Source organism: Podarcis erhardii (genome assembly GCF_964252035.2).
Source record: "Podarcis erhardii genome assembly, chromosome: 15".
In the NCBI taxonomy this organism is placed as follows: domain Eukaryota; kingdom Metazoa; phylum Chordata; class Lepidosauria; order Squamata; family Lacertidae; genus Podarcis; species Podarcis erhardii.
In genome coordinates, this window is record NC_138505.1 from 16,482,904 (window position 1) to 16,506,827 (window position 23,924).

The 23,924-nt window shown below is 47.9% G+C and overlaps 1 protein-coding gene across 2 annotated transcripts in view; it reads right to left on the reverse strand.

Annotated features, from left to right (window-relative positions):
- Window positions 1-6,921: 6,921 nt before the first annotated feature.
- ANKRD35 (ankyrin repeat domain 35) overlaps window positions 6,922-23,924 on the reverse strand; it is a 28,828-nt gene continuing 11,825 nt past the window's right edge. For both annotated transcript variants that reach the window (XM_081842427.1, XM_081842426.1), the window contains exons 5-14: window positions 22,563-22,620; window positions 21,152-21,222; window positions 20,568-20,674; window positions 19,603-19,787; window positions 16,894-16,931; window positions 13,540-15,891; window positions 12,689-12,778; window positions 11,473-11,538; window positions 10,016-10,113; window positions 6,922-8,575 (exon numbers count right to left, since the gene is read on the reverse strand). In XM_081842427.1, coding sequence (XP_081698553.1) covers window positions 10,051-10,113; window positions 11,473-11,538; window positions 12,689-12,778; window positions 13,540-15,891; window positions 16,894-16,931; window positions 19,603-19,787; window positions 20,568-20,674; window positions 21,152-21,222; window positions 22,563-22,620 — 3,030 coding nt within the window. In that variant the 3' untranslated portion in view covers window positions 6,922-8,575; window positions 10,016-10,050. The remainder of the gene's footprint in view (window positions 8,576-10,015; window positions 10,114-11,472; window positions 11,539-12,688; window positions 12,779-13,539; window positions 15,892-16,893; window positions 16,932-19,602; window positions 19,788-20,567; window positions 20,675-21,151; window positions 21,223-22,562; window positions 22,621-23,924) is intronic.

A 23,924-nucleotide genomic window follows, 5' to 3' on the forward strand; every position in this document is an offset into this window, starting at 1 on the left:
AAAACCAAATTGTTTAGTTTTTTGGGGGAATCCTCCCCTTAAAAATAGTGATTTTACGCTTTGGGGGCTGTTTTTCCATCGCGTTGCCATATATCCGGGGTTTCTCTGACAAAATTTCCCTGACAAAATCTGTATACCGCTTGGTTGTAAGGGGGTGGGAGGTGGGGGAGCTCAAAGTGGTTTACAGAAAGAATAAACATTTTAAAATTGTCGGTTGAAAACAGCTTAAAACGACTATTTCAAACATTCAAAAACAACGATGTTTGACGATCAAGTAAAAACCATGCCTAACCATGCTAATCTCTGATGCAGCGGCCCCGAGGCTGTCATTTGATTGCAGCCCCCCCCACCCCATAATAATAAATGTTGTGACACCTTAATTATTAGCAGATTTATTGTGGCAAAAGCCTGCTCTGTTTGATGCATGTAGTGGCACCCACAATTTGGCAGAGATACGTCTGGGACTGGGAAGGTAAAGAGGAATAATGCTAGGTAGGTAACCAGCCTTGTAGCTGGAGGGTCTAGCGCAGGTGTCAGCACACTTTTTCAGCAGGGGGCCGGTCCACTGTCCCTCAGACCTTGTGGGGGGGCGGACTATATTTTGAAGGGGGGAAATGAACGAATTCCTATGCCCCACAAATAACCCAGAGATGCATTTTAAATAAAAACACACGTTCTACTCATGTAAAAACACGCTGATTCCTGGACCGTCCGCAGGCCGGATTTAGAAGGCGATTGGGCCGGATCTGGCCCCCAGGCCTTAGTTTGCTTACCCATGGACTAGGGTAGGAGCAGGAGGAACAATCCGCACAGAGTAGCTGCAACCAAAATGTTATTATTGTTGTATTAGATTTATTTATATCCCACTTTTCCCCCAGTCTGGGATTCAAGGCGGCTTACACAGATAAAATATAACGAGCTAAAAGTATAGAAAACACCAAAATGTAATTAAACACGAATAGAATTAAAATAGTATTTTTTTAAAAAAAATCAATTAAATGTAGGCAGTTAACAATAAAAGCATCATAGCACCAGCCCTTTCTTCAAAATACAGGTAGCCCTGATGCAGGAACCACCCTGGGCTCCTTTGTGATGAAGGGCAAAATGTCAATTAAATATGTTTCTATGAAAATTATACAGGAAAGTTGTATCTACTGTATGAGGTTTTAAAACAGGGCATGCGGGCTGCAAGTCAGCCCATGGACTTCATACTCACTAACTGGAAGTTTCCTGCTTTTTTTCAAGAGCAAATGGGTACAAGTCACCTATTTGTACAAAATCAGCTCAGGAACAAGATGGGGAAAGGGTTAACCCTTCTCCTGCTCCCCACTCATGCTATTTTCTTCATTAAACCCAACCACAAGCTTCTATAGAGGGAAACTCAGCTATCATAAATGCACAGCATTTTCAAACAACCAATCCATTAACGGATTAATTGGATGAAAAGCAGGCAATTGAAATCTTCTAGATGGCTGATGGCCTTCCAGCACAATCCAATATTTGTGTTTACTGAAAGCAGATCCATTTAAAGCGTATCCAAGGCATGTTTACAGCACTGTGGTCCATGAACGCTGATGATGTGACACGGAGCTCATGGCAGAGTCGCGATTTGAACCCAGGACTGTTTGGTTTGTTGCTCACCGTGCTAGCCTGTATGATGTGTGCTGTGCGACATGGGAGAGGGCCTTCTCAGTGGCTGCCCCAGCTTTGGAACTCCCTCCCTAGAGAAACCACAATAAGATTCGAAGCACTATCAATTGCCCATTTATTCAAAATCCAGTTAAACCTATTCAGTTCAATTAATTCAACAAAACTGACGACCGTGATCCAGTGATACCAAAGCCCAGTACATTCATTTGCCTCCAGAGCCCCTTGCCCCTTAGCCCATACACCCCTGGTTAATCCCACTGCCCCCCACAGGGAATCGCTACCACCCACTTTGGGAACCACTGATGGCAGGAACTGGTCTGATGGTACCTGCCAAGGTGCTGATGCCAGGCCTGACCTCAGACCACACACTTTGGTTGCCAGTTTTCTACGTGGAAGTGATTTCCGTGTACGAAGTCTCGGCAGAGTGTGTCTCTGTGACTTTCACTTACCAAGTAATTTTTTTATAGAAGGTGGTGTTTTCCCTGCCGGCTCAGGAGTCCCAGCTGTCTTCAGAGAAGTCCAGAAACGGTTGTGGTCTTCTCTGCAGTTCCTGCAAAGGAGCACTATGATCAAGGCTTTCTCAGTTGTGTGTGTGTTTTTCCCTTACTCCGCAGAAAAAGAAAGTATCAGACTCTCCCAAACAGCTCAAAACCACTCCTTCCCCGTCATCTGGGAGGTTTATCTTGGCAGTTGGAACCCGGAAACCCAAGTTAACAGACCCAGGCTGGTTAAAAAAATTTCATCACAGTTAAAAATAACTTATTTCTTTCTTTTTGCTGCCAATGCTGTGCTGCCCCCTGGAGCTCAGCACTCCACAGCGCCAAGAATAACTGAACCATCCTACTCATTTATATGGCTCATATTTATCAGTGGTTTTCAAAGTGGTCCCCCCCCCCCCCGGGGGTGGTGGGGTTACCCATGAGGGGCGCTAAGAGGCAAGGGGGGCCCTGGAGGTGTAAATGACTCTCAGACTTTCAAAATAAAAGTCTGGATCAAGTTCATCAAGCAATGTGCGTGATTTGCTTTTTCTAATACTTGCTTATTGCCATCGCAATTTATTATTTAATGTGAAGTGTTTAGGCAGACGCCTGATACAAGCATAATGTGCGAAGGGCACACAGAGTGAGTGTCTTAAGAATGTAGATCGGCAAGTGAGTTGCTCTTTAAAACAAGGGCCTCCTGCCACTTGCAGCAGTTGCAAAGCCCTCTCCGCAATTTCCATGTCGGCCACAGTTCCTGGTGTGGCTTGAAAGGACCCCACGTTGTGTCATTTTGCTCTGAAACCCTTTGAGGAATTGTGGAATGCGTCTGAGAGGGCCTCGCGCTCTCAAAACCCGCCTTTGGAAGTTAAAAAACAACAAAAACCACTGGACATCTCGTGTGATTAAAGGTAAGTGGCTGTCACAACATCCCACAAAGGCTTCAGATGAAGACTTTGGAGCAGTGGCGTAGCGTGGGTTGTCAGCACCCGGGGCAAGGCAAGTAATTTGCGCCCCCTAACCTGTGGATTTGCGCCCCCTAACCCTAACCCCCAGATGTTGTGCCCGGTGCGGCCGGCCCCCCCTGCACCCCCCACGCTACGCCACTGCTTTGGAGGGATGCAAGCTTGCCCCCAAACCACCCTGAGAACGTTTTTTTTTGGGGGGGGGAGAAGAAAGAATATTCAACGCAGCACATTTTTTGAGTGCATAAATGCCCAGTTTGCACGTTCAGCAATAACAGGCAAAGCCAGACAGACAAAACCCACCTGAAGTGTAAGTGGAAGGGGCAACGTCAAGATGTTGGCTGAAAGTAATATTATTTATTGTGATTATTCACCAACAGGACTCAAGGTGGGTCATAGCAATTTTTAATTCAAAATTCAGAACAGTTAAAACAGATTGCAGTTACAGGAACAGGAACAGGGTGGGCTCTGAAAACAAACATCTCCAACATCAAAGGTCACAGTAAAGAGGTGTCTCTTCAGCATTTGCTAAAAGCTGTATAGTGAAGTAGCCAGGTGCAACTCCATGGAGATGGACTTCCACAACTTTGGAGCCACCACAGAGAAGACAGCGTCCTGGGCCCCATATTTCTGAGGGTGGTGGAACAACCAAGAGGGCCCCCTCTGCCAGTCTCAGAGGGTCTGTAGGGAAGGAGGCGGTCTTTGGGGTATTTGGAGCTCGAGTCTTTTAAGGCTTTAAGCACCAATGTGAGCTTGAATTCGGTCCAGAAATGAACTGGGAACCAGTGAAGCTATTTTAAAAGTATGGGTTTCTCAATGGAACCCCATCCAGTCATCTGGCCACTGCATTTTGGACCATTTCAAGTTTCCAAGTTGTCTTCAGGGCATAGCTGTCAACGTTTCCCTATTCCGAATAGGATTCCTCGCAAGAAAAGGGAAAAGTTGACAGCTATGCTTCAGGGGCAGCCCTACTTAGAGCATGTTGCAATAACCCTCTCTGGAAGTTTCCAGAGCATGAAGTACACATGTACTTTCAATCAAGTACCATCGTCTCGTGGAGACACACCCAGCTTTTGCAAAGGAAGGTGCTCACTCAACTTATCTACCCTGGGCAGTAAGTACATAAGGTCCGAAGAAGAGGTTGCTGGATCAGGCCAATGTCCCAGCATCCTCTTCTCACAGTGGCCAACCAGTGAGATGCCTGTGGGGAACCTGCAAACAGGACCTGAGCACAAGAGCTCTCTCCTCGCCTGTGGTCTCCAGCAATTGGTCTTGAGAAGCATTTACAGTGGTACCTCAGGTTACAGATGCTTCAGGTTACAGACTCCATTAACCCAGAAATATTACCTCGGGTTAAGAACTTTGCTTTAGGATGAGAACAGAAATCGTGCTCCGGCAGCAGGAGGCCCCATTAGCTAAAGTGGTGCTTCAGGTTAAGAACAGTTTCAGGTTAAGAACGGACCTCCAGAATGAATTAAGTACTTAACCTGAGGTACCACTGTACTGCTTCTGACTATGGAATCAGAGCTTAGTAACCATCAATAGCCCTCTCTTCTGTGAATCTCTTTAATCCTCTTTTAAAGTTGGTGGCCACCCCTGTTTCCTGTGGCAGGGAGTTCCATAGCTTAACTTTGTTCTGCATAGAGAAAAGCTTTGGTCTGTCCTGGATCTTCCAACATAGTGGGCCATAAGCATCTCCTTTCACTACCCCTTCTCTCCAGTCTCTGGGGAAATGGCCACAGTCGGAGGAACAGCTTTGTGTTAGTTCCTCCCAAAGGCATTTTTAAAAAATGGACTATAATTACTCTGTGCGCCATTTCCAGCGTCCCTTTCAAGGAAACCAAGCAAACAAGGAAGTTGGCAAGGCTTTCCATCAACCGTGTCAGTTTCATCGGACAAATTCAGAACGGATAAAAGCAGAAGGCAGATCAATTCAGTACATGCATATCTAATAATTTCATTTGCAATTTGTTCTGTTGATGGGTGGGGATGGGGGGCTGAGAGCAATGCCGGGGGGGGGGTGGAATCCCCACTCCAGGGTAAATGGAAACTTTGCTCAGATCTTTGGCAGACATTGTCTACACCCTGGAGGCAGCAACGCTTCCAGTTGCTGAAAACCACAGAAGAGGAGAAGGCTCTTGTGGATTTCCCATTGGGGCATTTGGGTGGCTACTATGAGAACAGGAGGCTGGGCTAGATGGGCCAGTGGCCTGATCCAGCAGCCTCTTCTTTAGCTCCTCCTTAAGGCAGAGCTGGCCTGCCCCTAAGGTGATATGGAGCGCCAGCCTCAGGTGGCAGAACTGCACCTGCCCCACCACCTCTGCCGCCAAGGTGGGGTTCTGGTGTGCGGTTTTGCCGTTCATCTTCAACCCAGGCAGAGGAGTCGCTTGGCAATGCTTTGAGGAGTGACCTGGCTGCTGTCGAGTTTGGTGAGAGCTGGGGCCAACGGAAGTGGTGGTAATGCAATGGGTGGCAGAAGACAGTGGCAATCCCCATTTTGTCTCAGGTGGCAAAATGAGACGGGCCACCCCTGTCTTAAGGATTAGGGACTTTGAGCCAGGGAGGATGCAGCAATTCTGTATTCTGTACACAGCACCCAGCAGTTTCCCATTCCTTCAAAAAAGAGTGCTTTATTTTTATTTTTTGCCCTGTGAAATTCTGGGAAGGTCATCAGCTTGAAAACTGGGCTATTTCTCTCTGTTCCCTAACTGGGTTGGCAACCAACTCTCCCATTCGCTCCACCCTTTCTCTATGGAAACAGGTTTTTTGTCCCTGGCTTCCCATTGCATTGTGGGCCGATGCAGAAGGTTGGCTGCTCTTGCTTAGTTAGCTTCGGAGGGGGAGGGGGACACCTCCAAACACAGGGGGTCCATTTGGGGAACAGAAATGCAGGAAAAGGGGAGAGGTAGAAAGGAAAGGGTGGACCTGAAAGTGGTTCACTTTGCCAGACTACCCTCTTAAAAACGGGTTATGCCATTTGAGGGAATTTGCAAACAAGAGACCATGGGCCCCAGTCCCTCCTTAATTTTTTCCGTACCAGAATGAAGCACACGTGTAGACACTCTGCTGGATGGTTGCCATTTTTATCATACAGCACGAAAAGGAATTTTGTGCCGGAATTAAGCTACAACCAGCATGCATATTGTCACTGGGGAGAACTTCACTGCACAAGATGTGGTGCCTATCGCTGACAGTTTGCCACAATAGTTATAAGGACCCTCCCTGGCCAGCAGCAGTGTACCTTTCAATGTACCACTGTTGTGCTAGGGAACAACAGTGTGTGGAGAGGCTGTTGTCTTCATGTCCTGCTTGTGGACATCTGATCGGCTCCTGCTGAGGCATCCGATTGGGCCCTCTTGGAAAGAGGATGCTGTGCTGGATGAGCACCCACCTTGGTCTGATCCAGCAGCCAGGCTTTAGGGGCTCATCCACATTTTCACTTGAACCATATTTTGATGGTGTCACATCCCGATTCATTCTCCCAGGTACGAAAGCATTTTTTCGTTCCTCTGCGATTGCACCTTGCGAAAATTCAAGCCCACCCGCTGAATTGAAGCTCGGTTAAGCAGATCTCTCTCCAGGCTTTCTACGCAACTGATAAGATCCGATTCAGCCCCAAAGATTGCGTTTCCGCAAGGCAAAGCCACGGGACAACGAGAAAAGCTCTCAGACTGGGTGGGAGCAGTGATGGGATTAATTGGCACACGATGTGATCAAAATATGAGTGAAGCAAAATTATGGACAAGCCCTTTGACGTGCTCAGAGAGGGTGACCCATGGGATAGACATGTGGGGAGGAGGGAAGAGACAACAGACTGAAGGCATTACTGCCAGGCACACATAATTTATTTGAGTTCTTTCCGCAGGACTCAATGCAACCTGCATTTTTCTTTTAAAGAAACAAAACTAAACACAAGCATGCACACTTTCTCACACAGTTGTTAAATACACAGTAGCACAGATCTTTTTTAAGATGAAGCAGCAGCAACCACCCCTCTCCAGGTGATCCAAACGAGATTAAACAAATAATCCTTGGCAGAGGTCAGAGTGCATGGCCTTGGGGTACCTGACAACGTTTTATGATTCCAAGAGCTGAAGGATGCATCTTGTGCAAACTGTCACAGCCGTGATCCTCGCAGAAGGGCTCAGCCATTAACCTAAAAGCCACCCTCCTTCAGAGCAGGGGAAAGCAGCTGCCCCAGACAGTGGATGTGAGGCACTACTATGGATGGCAGAGGGGGAGATGGGCAGATCAGAGGCACGTGGGACCCAGTTTGCAATGGGGCATCCTCTTGCGTAAGCCTTGCTAAAATGAACAGGAGTAGCACAAGAGCATTACTCCCGTTCTTTACAGCGGGCAATTCTGGATCACCCAATGGAGGAGAGGGTGATTGATGGCTCCTAGCCACAATGGTCCAAGGGCCGGAAGCAGCAACACTTCTGAATACCAATTACTGGAAAGCCCAAGAGGGGAGAGATGCTCTTGTGATCAAATCCAGCTTGTAGGCTTCCCACAGGCATCTGGTGCTGGCCACTGTGAGAACAGGATGCTGGACTAGATGGGCCCATGGCCTGATCCAGCTAAAAGCTCCTCTCATGTTCACTCTGCCAGAGACTCCAGGCACAGGTTATCCTGTCTAGCACAGGTTATAGTGTTGGACTACTAGGACCTGAGTTCAAATCCACACTCTGGGTGACCTTAACCTCCACTCTACACTTGTCTTCCCCAATTTCTCTGTTCTCTTTTTGTTTCTTATCCCTACCTAGAGTCAGGGGGTGTCCTACTAATATTGATCGATTTTTTAAAATAAAAAATAACGTTTTCTTTTTATTGTTTATAGCATGGTTTTTATTTTAAATAATATGTGGGAGAGGGCACCATACTCTGTTCATTGCTTGCGGCCTCTAAAGGTCTTAATCTGGCCATGTATGTTGGGTCTTGACCCCAGGGAGGGAAAACCCTACTGGACCGAGGCCCACTGTCAACTGTGTGGCTGCAGGGGGCATCTCGCCATCTCTGACACCAAAATGCCTTGGGGCTAAGGCCCATCGCCCTGGAATAAGCCAGTTTCAAGATGGGGATATTGATTCACTTCCCTTATAGTCTCTCTTTTACTCCCATTGCTCACTCTCCTTTCTGTTCACCAGCCCAGCCCATATTCCCCATTCTGCAACAATAATTTAAAAAGAAAAATGTCAGGGGGGGGGGAGACAGAGGAAGATATAATACTATTTTACAAAAAAAAATTCCCAGTACAGTACATGGGTGGGCATCACGGTATGGAATCTTTGCTCCCTGCCGCATAGATTTGCCACTTGGACAACTTCGGAAATCAAAGCTGACCTCTGGGAAGAGGTGTGTGTGTGTGTGTGTGTGTGTGTGTTTGTGTGGACGGGCGTCTTGATGCTAGAAAGGTACAGGAACCACAGGCCAGGATTCTTCTTGCCCTCCTGGTATTTGCCTCTGCCATGGAATGGAAACCTGGAATGAGAAAATTATTCGAACACTGTGAAGAACCAAACATTGAAAATGTTACAGAACACCTGAAAACGCCATCTTGGTAGTCACAATAACCCCAGGGCTAATTGTTCATTGCTGCAAGAATGAGCTCACATGTGTTAATCTGCTTTGAAGCCTTTGTTTGTTAGTTGGGAGAGGAGAGGCTTCTTACAAGCTGCCTGCCAGCTACTCCCTTATCTGAGAGATGGATGAGACAGTTGGGAAGGGGCCTCTGAGCCAGGGGTGCATTCATTGGGCTACTGATGCCGGTCTACATAGTTTGCTGGGTGTGTAAAGGTAAAGGGACCCCTGACCATTAGGTCCAGTCGCCGATGACTCTGGGGTTGCAACGCTCATCTCGCTTTATTGGCCGAGGGAGCCAGTGAACCAGAGCAGCGCATGGAAACGCCGTTTACCTTCCTGCCGGAGTGGTGCCTATTTATCTACTTGTACTCCGTGTTTTCGAACTGCTAGGTTGGCAGGAGCAGGGACCGAGCAACAGGAGCTCACCCCATTGTGGAGATTCGAACTGCCGACCTTCTGATCAGCAAGCCCAAGAGGCTCAGTGGTTTAGACCATAGCGCCACCCGCTTGGTGTGTAAGTAATGCTTAACATATTAGTGCTTGGCAGACAAGTCATGACGACCTCTCACTGCTGCGGTGTCCAACTCGTGTCTGTAATGGCACCGAGGCTTTGCAGGTTGTGTTGTTAAGATGACACTTTTCTTTAATAAAGGGTCTTTTGACATCCTTTGGTATCCCTGCACCAAGCCACTTTGGGCCTGTGGATCAGCACAATCGGCATAGGATTCATGAGCTTTGCAGCAGAGCTGTCTCGCCTCTTGGGGGCAGCACTTGCTTGGAGGTCCCGATCTTCATTTTGGAATCGATTCCTAACCCAATGCAGCAAGAAATCTGCTTGACTACATAGGAAGGAAATGAACTTTAGACGGGCTCAGAAAGTATTCTGAGTGCTTTGAGCATGTTCTTTGGGTGTGCAAAATAGCTCCCCCCCTCTTTTTGACTAGGAGTGGGATCTTTGATGGTTGGTGGCTTCTACAAGCTACCAGAATATTACTATTACAGTGGTACCTCGAGTTACAAATGCCTCAGGTTACAAACGCTTCAGGTTACAAACTCCGCTAACCTGGAAGAGTTACCTCGAGTTGAGAACTTTGCCCCAGGATGAGAACGGAAATCGTGTGCCAGCGGCACAACGGCAGCAAGAGGCCCCAATAGCAAAAGCACACCTCTAGATAAGAACAGTTTCAGGTTAAGAACGGACCTCCGGAACGAATTAAGTTTGTAACTAGGGGTACCAGTGTACTATTATTACTGTTGTTATTATTATTATTAAATTGCATTGCATTCAAAGGGCACAGAGCAGTTCACAACCAAAAAAATACATAACAACAATCTCACATGAAGGGGAAGTGGGAGGCCTGGAAATTTGCCAGTCAACCGTCGTTTGTCCTCAGGATCCGTAGCAGCATCGCATGGACTTCCTCGTCCATGAAACCCTGAATTGGAGAAACACCACACGTCAGACCCTGGGAAAATTCACCAGCATCTTAGCTGAAATTTCTCCCAATAATGACTTTTCTGCATTTATTTATTTTATTGCATTTGCAGTCCATCTTCTTCTCCAGGGAGCTCCAAGTGGCACACTTGGTGTCCCCCCCCCCAATTTTATCCTCACAACAACTCTGTGAGGTAGGTTAAGTTGAGGAGCAGTGACCGAGCTCAAGGTCACCCAGTGAGCCTCACTGTCAAATGGGATTTTGAACCCTGGTCTCCCAAGTCCTAATAGTCTGCCACTCTAACCACTATACCACACTATATGCCGTTTTGCCTAATGCAGACATGGCAAAGTGCCTTTTGGTATGTTATTTCCTTTTTTATATAACAGTTTATTAATTTTCAAAAATAAAATTCAAAAATAAAATATAAAAACAGTATAAAAACAAAACAAAATGAATCAATTATGACAATTCAGATCATACATCTTAACTCAATTGACTTCCCTCCACTCCCCCTCTTGGTTCCATTGTATTAACTTATTCATGCATGTTCCTAGAGCCTTATATTCTTAATAATCCAATCTTAAAACCTTATTCATCTTAATACAAGTAACATTTAGAAGTTCTAGTAATGTACAAATCTATAGATTTATTGGTATGTTATTTCTATTAAAATATGTGGCCTTATACACACTCCCCCGATACATGCAATGTTTGCAACACATCTATTGACTGGGAAACTGCACCCAAAAATCGGGAGAAATGTGAATTTTGAAGGATAGTGGAACAGTACTCATGTATTGTTCCAGAACTGTCAATTAGGTACCTTAGCCTTTCATTGTGGGCTGGCAAGAGATCATGTGACTGGATGCTCCTCCCCATATTACAAAAACAAGCACATCCCAACGCATAGAGAAAGCTAGACATCACGGAGGGGCATTTCGAGCCTAGTTTTCTTTTGCTGACATGCCAGAGTTCTATATGCCTTTTTCAATAATAAAAAATAATCCCCATCTGGGAGTTTTTGAAACATGCAACCCAGATCTGCTGAGAGAGGGGGTTCAGTAGAGGAAGGTCTGCTGTGTGCATAGATCAGCCCTTATCCTTCTGACTCAGTATGGTATACAGCAGCCTTCTCCAACCTGGTGCCCCCAGCATGGCTGGGATGGGTGGAAGTTGGACTCCAAAACAGCCGGAGGGTTGGCATGGGAAGCAGAAGTTCACTATTCCCAATGGAACACCATCCCCTGTCCCCCCAAAGTTATTAAGTTTCCAGGGGTCCACCTCTTGATCCCAGACTCTGGGAAGGAATATCTCCTCCACTCGAGGCTTAGGGACAAGCACCTCTGAAATGCTTACTTGGGCTGCGTTGAGCAGGTGTGTTCTGTAGATGGCTACAATCTCTTGGTGGTTCTTCTGGACAACCTGAAATACATATGAGTAAGCCGGTGAAATGAAGTCCACAGACATTCTGCTGGCAGAAAAACGGTGGGGGACTTCAGGAGCAGCTTGCACAACAGCCTAACCTACCTCACAGTGTTGTCGTGGGGATTAAATGAGGGGAGAACCATGTATGCCACCTTGAGGGAAAAAGGTGAACTATAAAAGTAATAAATCAATAACAGCAGGGGAAACAGGATGGGAGCAAAAAAGGAGGAGGAAGAAAAGTGGTGGTTTAAAACAATGGGAGAGGTCTGAATAGATTGGGAAGGGAAGAACATAGAGGGGCTGCAACTAGGGTTTTTAATTTTATTTTAAGGAAGTCTTAACAAGGAGAAATAGTGGAGGTGGGTAGAACACAGCAAAACCTTAACTCCCTTTTCGCTGTACTCAGTCCTCGTTTTAAACCTCCACTTTATTCCTCTCAGTGTAACCTCCGGTTTGCCATTACAGTGGTACCTCTATTAAGAACTTAATTTGTTCCGGAGGTTCGTTCTTAACCTGAAACTGTTCTTAACCTGAAGCACCACTTTAGCTAATGGGGCCTCCTGCTGCCACTGCGCCACCGCTGCACGATTTCTGTTCTCATCCTGAAGCAAAGTTCTTAACCTGAGGTAATATTTCTGGGTTAGCGGAGTCTGTAACCTGAAGCGTATGTAACCTGAAGCGTATGTATCCCACGGTACCCCTGTATTTAAAACTACCATTTCCCCCCTCTCAGTGTGTCTCCATCTCTGCTCAACTCAAACCTGAACCTTGGTCTCTCCTAGTCCTCATGTAATCTCCACAACAATTATGTGAGGTAGGTTAGGCTGAGAGGTGATGTCCAGCTCAAGGTCACCCAGTGAGATTCATATGTGAGTGGGGATTCAAACCCTGGTTTCCCAGGTCCTAGTCCAACACTACTCCAGTGCATTATTGACAGACAGACAGACAGACAGACAGACAGACAGACAGACAGAGATAGATAGATAGATAGATAGATAGATAGATAGATAGATAGATAGATAGATGATAGATAGATAGTAAGCAGTCTCTATAAACTGCCCAGCCATGCTGGGGGCACCAGGTTGGAGAAGGCTGTTGTGCAAGCTGCTCCTGAAATAATTTGGGGACGATGACCCCCAAGGCTCACTTCATTCTGCAGCTGGAGTCGGGCACGTTCGCTGCGCAGATTAAGAACTTCGCTTGAAAGCTTCTCTGTTTCCTTCAGCAACTTCCTGATCTGAGGGGATATGATAAAACAGGTGGCATCCAAGTCAAATCTATTGCACGGAATCCCTGAGCAGACTCCTCAGTCTTAGTCTTCCCAGCTATATTATGGGGTAATAACATTGTAAGGGGGGTTGGACTAGATGACCCTTGGATCCCTTCCAACTCTATAATTCTGTGATTCTATGTCCTTACCAACAGGGTCACTGGTGAAGACTGGTCAAAGTTAATGGTATATTTCTAATAATGCTAACAATAATATTTGTTCCCTGTTCCCCCAAGATGGCCCTTGCAATTCAGGCAGGCCCAGTGATGCCAGGGGTTCCAGTGAAGTTATTGCACAGATCTTTTCTAATTCCCCACTTGCTCCTTTGATCCTGACAAATTTACTGGTTCCGCTAAAAATATGACAAATTCTCACATATTAATTAATTCTTAAAAGCATAAAAACTCAGCTGTTATCGGGCACCTCATACTCTTGAACTGTGCTAGCCAGCCATTATAGGAACAGCTGTTTCAGAATCTGGACTTTAATATATTTTTGTGACATAACATTATATACGTATCTCCATAAATAAACAAGAACTGGTGGCTGAGATTGGATTTCCCCCCTCTTCCCTCCCTGTCCCTTCCCCTTGCATGTCGTGGGCAGGGACTGCCTTGCTTTAACTGATTCTACATTTAGCCATGTTGGGAGCCCTTTTGGACACAAATAATAAAGGCATAAGGCCGAAAGGGGTTAGCCGCCCCAGCCCTCGAAATTCCCCCTCCTACCTTCCCTTCTCTGTCCTGGCAGGTCCTGGCCAGCTCTTCCATCTTCCTATTCATCTTCTCCATTGTGCTTTCCATCATCTGGGACTTCCCTCTCAGCTCCTCCACCTCCTCCTCATGCTCCACAGCCTCAGTGATGAGCTCCTCGTTCTTCTGCTTTTCAGAAGCAAGCTCTTCCTTGAGACGGGAGCACTCCCCGCTCTCTTCCTCGTATTTCTCCCGAAGGGCGGCCAGCTCCTCTCCCAGGGCTTGCGCTCTGACGGACAGCATGCCACGGACTTTCTCATGTTTCCTGAGGGCCTCCTCTTCCTCCTGGCGCAGTTCGGCCATCTTGGCGACGAGGCGATCAAGCACCTCCTTCAGCCGGGCGGCCTCCTTGTCTCTTCCTCCTAGGGAGACCTGGACGGCTTCTAACACTCCTTTCAGCTCTTGCAGGCCTTCCTCCAGCTCGCTCATCCGCTGCCTGACCTTCAAGTTGTCTCCGATGGCATCCGAGGCCTCGGAGGAGCCTTCCCGCCAGGCCTTGTCCTCTGCCACGGATGAGTCAAGGCCGTTGGCAAGGAGGCTGCGGTCCACCTCAAGGGCGTGGCTCTCCTCCTCCATCTCGGACACCAGCTGCAAGGCCTCGTTCTGCTTCTTCACCACGTTGTCCAGCTTCCAGTGCAGCTCCTTCAAGATGCAGCTGTCGAGATTCTCTGGCCTCAAGTGGCCGGCCTCTTTGGACATTTGCCTCAGGAAGGTGTCTCTCACGGATACCATCTCCTTCCTCTGGGCCTCCAGCCTCAGGCGCAGCTTCCTCGATTCCTCACTCTCAGCCGAGAGCTGCTGGTTCAGAGAGTCCACCGTCTGCTTCAGCTCTTCCACCAAGTTCCCTGGTGCCTCTGCCTCGGCGGGTCCATCTTTCGGAGAACACAAACTCCTCAGCTGCTCCTGGAGCTTCTCCCTCTCCCTGCTCAACTCTGCCAGCTCCTTCACGAGGCTGCCATTGTTCTGCTTGAGGTCCCACACCTCCTTCTCCAGGTCGGAGCTCTTCCGGCAGGGGCGGGCCTTGTTTTCTGCCACCTCAGGCTTCGGCCTGAGCTTGACCTGCCCGGAAGAGCCCTCAGGGAGCTGGCTCTTGCCTTTCTCAGCTTTTCCCAGTTCCTCGGGGGCTTTGGCATCACCCGCGGGCAGCTTCTCCTCATCTTCCATGATACCATTCTCTTCTTCTCTGTGATACCCATTCCTGTTGGCCATAACTCTCGACCCAGAGGCCAAGATGGCTTCCCGGAGAGGCCTGGCTTTCTCCAGGAGAGCAAAGTTCACCTGCTCCAACTTAGCCAGGGCTCCTTCCAGACCCACCACAATCTTCTTCCAGGCGGACACGCTCCTCTTGACCACCCCCGATGGCACCGCTTGGAACTGCAGCTTGCTCCTGAGGGCCTCCTCTGCCTCCCACTTCAGGGCCTCGTTCTCAAAAGCCACCTCAGCGTTCTCCCTCTGCACTCTGGCATATTCTTCCTCCATTTCTGTGAGGAACTGGGACAGCTTCTCCCCAGAGGGGAGCCCACTCTCTTGCTTCCCCACCTTCTCACACTCTCCCAGGTGCTTCGCCAGCAGCCCACGCAACTGCTGGTTCTCACCCTCCAGCTCCAGCGTACGGGCCTCCATCTCCTTCAGCGTCCCGCTCTGGGCCTTCTTCTTTCCCTCGTAGACGCTGATCACGGCCCGCATGTTCTCCATGTGGCCCTCCATCTCCTGCACCCTCCTCGTGGCACTCTCTTTTTCCTCGAGGGCTGCTGCAACTTCGTCCCGGAGGCGCTTCAGCTCCTCGTTGTGGCGTTTCCCTTCTTCGGCCTCCTCCTCGCTAGGCCACAGGACTTTCTCCTCCTGGGCCATAGGGGCCTTCGGCTCCTCTTTTCCTGCTTCTTGCACGGCCGCCATTTTGGCTTGCTCTTTCTGAAGCTTCTCCTCCTCCTGCTGCTGCTTCCTCCTCTTCTTCAGCTCTTGCACTTGTGCGGCCAAGAGGTTGAGGTAATAATCTTCTTCCGTGGCATCGCGGCTGTACCGGTGGCTCAGCTCCTCACAGCCCTGGCTCCTTCCGCCCCCCTCAGGAAGGAGCTGGTTGATCTCCTGCACCTGGTCCCAGACCCTCTCCTTTGTCACTTTGCACCCTTCCAGGAGGGTGTCGCATTCTTTCCTCTTTTGGTCCAACTGCAGTTCCAGCTGGATTACTTTCATTTTCTCGTCTCGGTACCTGCTCCTCCACTCCTTCAACTCAGGATCCTCCTCTTCTTCTTCATCGCTTTGGTCCCCGACTTCGCTCTGGAGGTTCAGGCTACTCACATCAGTCTCTCTCCCGCTCTCAGATGGAACCTGGAGGCACAACCCAAAACAATGCATGAGCTAACTGAGAGACAGAAGGTTCTGACCCATCTGCAACAGGTACACATGGCTGCAAGGCAGGGGATGTTGGTTTCAGTACCATGGATAGCTCCTTCCTTGGAGATGTGCCCCCAGGAAGAAGCTGTCTGTGGTACTGAAATCACAAGCCAGTGGTCTGTGAGGCCAAAGACACAACTGAGCAGATAAATTAAGGTTAATGTTACCTTTGTACAGTTGGCTAGTTTGTATTCTCCATCCAGACAAGCAAGAGGTATTCATAGAATCATACAATTGTCGAGTTGGAAGGAACCCTGAGGGACATCTAGTTCAATGCCATGCAATGCAGGAATCTCAACTAAAGCATCCATTGCAGATGGCCATCAATAACAACAACAACAATAACAACAACAACAACAACAACAACAACTAGCCTTTCACTCTAAAGTCCTAGGGTGGGTTCCAGCAATTAAAACACAATATTAAAAACAGTTTAAAACAACTGCAGAAAAAAATGTGAGTTCAAAAAATATACATTTCAAGTGTCAAAGGCCAGGGTAAAGAGATATGTCTAATGAAAGTGCCAGACACACCTCACGGCGGGGTGAGTTCTACAACTTAGGGGCCATCACAGAGAAGGCCCTCTCCCAGGCTGACACTACCCCAAGCTTTTGAGGGTGGTAGAACAACCAAAACAGCTCTCTCTGTCAGTCTTAAGACCTGATAGGTTCTGCGGGAGAAAAGGCTCTTTTTCAGGTATTTGGGACCTGTGTCATTTAGGGCTTTAAAAACTAACATGACCACCCTGAACAGGGCTTGAAATCAAACTGGCAACCAGATTTTTAAAACAGGGGTTATAGGAAATCTAAATGGAACCCTGGCCAATAATGCAACTGCAGTGTTTTGGACCAGTTGAAGTTTCCAAGACATCTTCAAGGGCAGCTCCAACAGTTTCCAGGAAAAAGTTTATTAAACAAATAAGCATCCCCTTCTTACCTGTGAACCAGTCTCTGATGAATAATCGCATCCTAGTTCTGTGGAAGTTGAGAAAAAAAGGATTTGAGCGGAATGATATTCTGGAAGCGCATATCCCCAAAGCACTTTTTTGCCTACCTCTGCCCTGAATTCCTTCTATCCAGGTCACAAGATAGGACTCAGATACTGGTAAGCAACAAGAAAGCGGAATGAGTAAAAAAGGTTATTGCTCTTGGACAGTTAACCACATTACAACTAATGCTTCTGGTTATGTGAGTTGGACCACCTTGATCATAGTGAATGAGTGGTCAAGGTCAGGGTTGGGGAACTTCTTTGACCCGAGGGGCCACATTCTCTTCTGAGAAGCCTTCTGAGGGCCACATGCCAGAACTGGCAGAATAATGAATGTGCCTTTTACCTTTGTACAGTAGGTTGGTTTGTACACCCCCACCCTCTATCCTCCATCCAGTTAAGTAAGATATGGTACGTTTTACCAGAATTTAACAATAAATTCCTGCCAGACAGAAATGCAGTCTGAAGCAAGGCCGCTGAGGGATGCAGAGTCCTATAGGTCAGATAGAGAGGCCTAGATGCGCCCCCTGCTTTGAGCCTTAGAGGCCCCACCCCTTCTGTGATCACAGAAAGCCATTTGGGGTGAAGGGCCTTTTGTGGAGAGCGTGGTGCTAGAAATGTGGTTTTGCTGTATTTGTATACAGCTGAAAACACTGGCAGCGTTAAGATAAATTCAATAGTGTAAACAAGTTTTGATGGATGCAATAATGGAATACTGAATTGTATAGTTTTTGTAAAACAGAGAAGAAGGGAAGTCATTGATATCTTAAGGATGTATAATGAAGAAGAAGAAGAAGAAGAGTTTGGATTTGATATCCCGCCTTTCACTCCCCTTCAGGAGTCTCAAAGCGGCTAACATTCTCTTCCCTTCCTCCCCCGCAATAAACACTCTGCGAGGTGAGTGGGGCTGAGAGACTTCAAAGAAGTGTGACTAGCCCAAGGTCACCCAGCAGCTGCATGTGGAGGAGCGGAGACGCGAACCTGGTTCCCCAGATTACGAGACTACCGCTCTTAACCACTACACCACACTGGAGTATTTTAAATTGTAAAACAGAAAACTTAATAAAATTATATACAAGATACAAAAGAAATAAGAAATGTGGTTTTGCTGACTGTAGTGGGAGTGCCTGTTTTCCTCCACTTATGCTCTACTTGTCATTTTGCAAACAAAACAAATACAGTGGTACCTCTGGTTACGTACTTAATTCGTTCCAGAGGACCGTTCTTAACCTGAAACTGTTCTTAACCTGAAGCACCACTTTAGTTAATGGGGCCTCCTGCTGCTACCGCGCGATTTCTGTTTTCATCCTGAAGCAAAGTTCTTAACCCGAGGTACTATTTCTGGGTTAGCGGAATCTGTAACCTGAAGCATCTGTAACCTGAGGTACCACTGTATTGGTGCTTCCTCATCCAAAGAAAACAGGGATCTCCTTAGTGCACCTGATCCCATTTGCAAATGAACATTCCAGGGCTCACTCTAAGCTCCTGGCTGTTCCTTTGTGGCCACACCTATACCTGCCACACACCTGACATCACATGGGACATCAGGTGTAGGGCACGTGGGTGTGGTTTGTGGTGAATGACCTCACAAGTCAAACTGAGACCCTTTCTGGACTGAACTGACCTGAATCTCCCTAGCTGTACCCTAAGGAACCCTTGCTACCCCCAAGAATAGTGGAAGAAGCTGTCCTGTCACCAGTGTTGAATTAAGATCCAACCACTTGTCTGACTGGCTTCAGTACATAGAAAGATGCGGCATATTGTCCACTGGTTAAGAAGTAACGTGTTTTGGACCAGCCTTGGAACACCCTGGGGAGAGGCCCAGGAGCTTGGGAGGTGCAGATCTGGATGCTGGGCAGGGGGATGATTGGGTTGTCCAGAGAAGGTCCTGCCTCAGTGTCTTTGGATGCCCCAAATGTGTTAGCAGACCCTCCTGATGTGATTCTGACACCATGTCCCACCAGGAAAGCTCTTGTGTCTGAGGCCACATCAGATAGATAGGTGGCAATAGAACATGGCGACGGTTGTACCCGTGCAATGAGATCTAGTTGCCTTGCAGGAGTGCCCGCTTTCTTGCCCAATCACATGCCTAGGGATGACCACCCTAGGCAAATGACTGTACCTGCTCTGCTGTTCAAAAAGGGTATTCGTGGTGGGGTGCATGTCAGGCTTGGGGAAAATGTCTTAGTTTGCACTTAGCCATATGCCTTAGAACTCTGCTCTGAACTTCGCCACCAGCATGGTGTGGTAGTTAGAGACTAGGACTTGGGAGCCCTGAGTTCAAATTTCCACTCGGCCATGAAGCTCATTGGGTGACCTCAGGCCAGTTGCTGCCTCTCAGCCTGACCTACCTGACAGGGTTGTTGTGGGAATTAAATAAGGGCTAAGACCCGGGACAGACCAGGATTCAAGTCATCCCCCCCCAACTTGGCCATGAAGCTTGCTGGGCGACATTTGGGGTCACTCACTGTCCCTCAGTCTAACCTACCTTGCAGGGTTGTTGTGTGGATTAAATGAGGATGGGGAGAACCATCTAAATAAACAGAACCTACACCATCTATGTCTGGGCATTATAGTGATTTTGGAACCGAGTCTTTGGCAATGAGCCAGCTGAGAGTCTGAGAAGCCAGGGCACTGGCCAGCCAACCGCTCCCTTACCTTTTTTCTTCCACTTCTTCAGGGCAGCCCGGACCAGCCTCCTCAGTTTGCGATTCTTGGCCTGCGTGGCGTAGTAGAGGGAGTCGTGGCCTGTCTTGTCAAGAAGCGTCACATTGGCCTCATTCTGCAGAAGCAGCTCAGCTGACTCGGTGCTTCCACTTTCACAAGCAAGGATGAGAGCTGTCCTGTGCAGGAGCAGAGGAGAGAAAGATAGGCAGTGTGGTGTAGTGGTTAGAGTGAAGAAGTAGGGCCTGGGAGAGACCAGGGTTCAAATCCCCACTCAGCCGTGAAGCTCACTGGGTGTGACCTTGCACTCAGCCACTGCTCCTCAGGCTAACCTACCTCACAAGGTTGTTGTGAGCATAAACCGGGGGGGGGGGGGATGACGCTCCATGCCACCTTGAGCTCCTTGGAGCAAAGAAGGTGCAACAGGCATGCCGGAAATAAAAATAAATAGCCTCCTCACAGGAGGAAAGGCAACAGCAGGAGATATTTCAGCTGGGGTGTTCAGGAGATCATTAACAGCAGCTGAATCAGACCAGTGACTGTGTGGAGGGGGAAAGGGTTAACACCCCACCCACTGCACTCATGATCTTGATTCCCCCCCATCTGCTGCAATTTGAGGGAGTGGGGGAGGGGGAGATATAAGGGTTAAAGTGAGTTAGAGTTTGTGCCTAGAGACAAGGGATGGACCACAGGGAAGGCAAGAGCAATCTATGCAGGCCATAACCCAGCCAGAATAGCTATGCAACAGGCTAGCTGCACCTGGGGAAATGGTACAGCTGTTTCACTGAGGTTTTTTTTAAAAAGTGGGACTTTCTGAACTCCTGGGGATGGAAGGAATGAAGGCTGAACAGAGAAAGTATGAACAGGAGATTTGCAGTTGTGCTGTTCATGACATCCAGCTAATGCCCCATAAGAAGCATAGCAGGAGATGTCCAGTGTCAAAGCCTCCAGAGACTCACTTTCCATCCTTATCAATGAGGTCAACCTTGGCCCCTCTCTGCAGCAACTGGGAGCAGATAGCAGGCTGGTTCCCCTGGGCAGCGATCATCAAAGGCGTCCGTCCATTCTGGAGAAAAAGCGTGGAGAAAAGAAAGAAGATTCTTGGAATCTTGCTTTGCGGTGAGAAGGCATGTAAAATTAAGAATAGTAATAGCTATAACTGTGTAACTTCCAGCTGTTCAAGAGAGGGGCAACTGGTTCTGGAAGACACCCCCCCCCCCGCCCCAAGAAACTATCAATTCACACTGGACCACACTGTAATTCACACTGGACCAATAACCTCCATAACAGATGTCAAGATTCTAGCCCTCAGTGGGTAGAAGGACCAGCAGCAACTTTCACAGTCCAGCCTGGTAGGGCTGTTTTTTTTTTGCAGCTGGACAAGGAAAAGGGCAGGAGAGGCTTCTCTTGAGGGTCTCCCCCCCCCACTTCATCACACTCCTAACTATAACTCATAGTCAGCTGCCCCAAGTCCGATACTACCGTGGATCCATCGCCCCCAGATTTTATTTTGATACGCCAAGCAGAGCCTGTTCAGACGTACATTATCCATGACATCCAGGAAGGCCTCTTGATCACACAGGAGCAGCACGCTGGAAGCACACCCGGAGATGGCTGTTAGCGGGGGCGATTTTAAAAAGTGGAGGAAAGCAAGGGTTAAAAGTCAGGGCTTTTTATACCATACGCATAATAATATATACATGCAAATAACATACATATTTCGATAGCAGTTTTCTCCCAGGCCAGCTAGCACACTCTAGAATATAAACAATGCATCATACTTGTTTTAAAAATCTGAGAAACGCCTATTTCTTTAGATCCGGATGGCTGCAATGTGCTTTATGTGGGGCTTCCCTTGTGCTTGACCTGGAAGCAGCGGTCAGTGCAGAATGCTGCAGTGCAGTTGTGAGGTGCTGTTCAGAGAGTTGCATTGGCTGCAGATTTATTACTGGGTCAAGTTCAAAATGTTACTATTAGCATATAAAATGCTTAACAGCTTGGGGCCAGTTTACTTGCAGGATCCGCTTATCCCACTCGACCACTTCAATCTGTGGAACTCCCGCTGCTACAGGTGCTACATAGTACCCATTAAACATTTGTAATAAATTGGTCTTTTCGTGTGGCAGCACCCGCACTTTGGAGCTCCCTGCCTGTTGACACTGGGCAGGCATCTTCACTGTACTCTTTTCAGTGCCCACTGAAAATATTTTTGTTTAGGGACGTGTACTCAGACATTGGGCTTTTCCACACTTACCTTTTGCCCTGCTCTTTCCAGGCAGAGGCCTGTGCATTAAAGCTCTGTGTCTGTGGTTTTTGCTTTGTTTTCTCCCAGAGCTAGTCCCGCTCTTTAAAGCTGAATTGGAGCAAATGGCTATTCAGATTTTCTGTGGATTGCTGTTTGCTCTGACTGAGCTTCAAAGAGCGGGTTTTCATGGGGAAAGCTCCAGAGCACAAAAAAACAGTGCTCAGAAACAGATCTTTAAAGCACAGACTGCCTGGAAAGAGTGGGCGAAAGTGTGGGGAAGTCCACTGATATGTTTTAATTTAGACTGAAGCAAGTGCTTCACTACATGATGGCAAAAGTTTAAAGGATACTTGTGCCCCAAAGAGTTGAACCAGGCTTCCTCAACCTCCGCCCTCGAGATGTTTTGAGACTATAATTCCCATCATCCCTGACCACTGGTCCTGCTAGCTAGGGATCATGGGAGTTGTAGGCCAAAAACATCTGGAGGGCCGAGGTTGAGGAAGCCTGGGCTGAACATTCTTGCAAAAGGTCTGAGCTGTTATTTGATGCTCCAGGCAGGAGGGAGGAAGATCAACTTTAGCACAGGAAGTCTCCCACGCTGAGAAGGATCCCAGGTTTCCTTTGGGGTCTGGCTCAAGGATTTGATTATTGATTCAAATGCTACTCCCCTAGGTGACCTCCACCTGATTTGAATCATTTAAGGACTCACCCGCCCAATGTAGTGGTGTCCGGTTCTCCCCATCTACACAGTCTTCATTGGCTCCATGCTGCAAGAAAGAAGTTTTTTTTTTAAAAAAAAAAAATGCATTTCATTGGCATTGATAACTTGCCACACCCTGAAGGCTCAGAGTAGCAACACCCCCCGCCCCCAAACAGTAGTGTCACAAACCAATTCAGTAAAATCATAGTAAAATCTGAAGGAGTGTCTCCACCCCCATCGTTCTACCCGGACACTGAAGTCCAGCGCTGAGGGCCTTCTGGTGGTTCCCTCACTGTGAGAAGCCAAGGTACAGGGAACTAGGCAGAGGGCCTTCTCAGTAGTGGCACCCACCCTGTGGAATGCCCTCCCACCAGATGTCACAGAGAACAACAACTACCAGACTTTTAGAAGACATCTGAAGGCAGCCCTGTTTAGGGAAGCTTTTAATGTTTGATGCATTACTGTTTTTTAATATTTTGTTGGAAGCCGCCAGAGTGGCTGGGGAAGCCCAGCCAGATGGGAGGGGTATAAATAATAAATTATCATCATCATCATCATCAAATTGTAGAGTTGTGGAAGGGATCCAAAGGGTCGTCTAGTGCTTTTAAATCCTCATGGGGAGGGAATTCCACAGCTCAGGGGCCATCACAGAGAAGGCCCTCTCCCTGGCCAACACCACCACCCTGAGGCTCTCAGAGGGCAGAGGAACCACGAAAAGGGCCTCCTCTGCGGGCCTCAGCATCTGAGATGCAAAATGTATTTCCATGGAATATTCTGATGGTCCAGGTTGTAGGATGCAGCATCCATCTCATTGCAGGAAATGACAAGCACATCATACATGCTCTGCATGCATTGATGCAGATTTTGATTTATGGACACATCCTAGTGCCAAAGGTTTCCACCTTCTCCCCCCCCCCCCGCCCCATATCTAGGAACAGCAGGAATTATGTCTGGCTTCAAGAAGAAAACGCTTAATCAGCGACTCTGTTGCTCTCCCTAAGGTGCTGTTTAGAGAGGCATCGCTGGCACAGAGATGGGTACCTGGGCCTCTATGACCCGGAGGCTCCTTGAAGGATGATAAGCCGCCAAGCAGGAATCCCTCTGCTTTCCTGATCTTCACATCAACACGCCCTTTCCTCCCTTTTGCTGTAATGATTCTCAACGCAAGATTTCACACCCCACCCAGCTCTTCATTTTCCCCTTCGCCTCTGTGTTGAAACTGCCTCCCAGGTAAGCCTTGCAGAATCACAGGGAAATGATTAGGCCCAGAAATTATTCCATCACTGCGAGGGCGGCTGTTTTCAAGTGGTGTTGATTATCGTTAAAGATCAGGCAGGAGTATTATAAAACAAAGAGCTTTATTTAAAACAG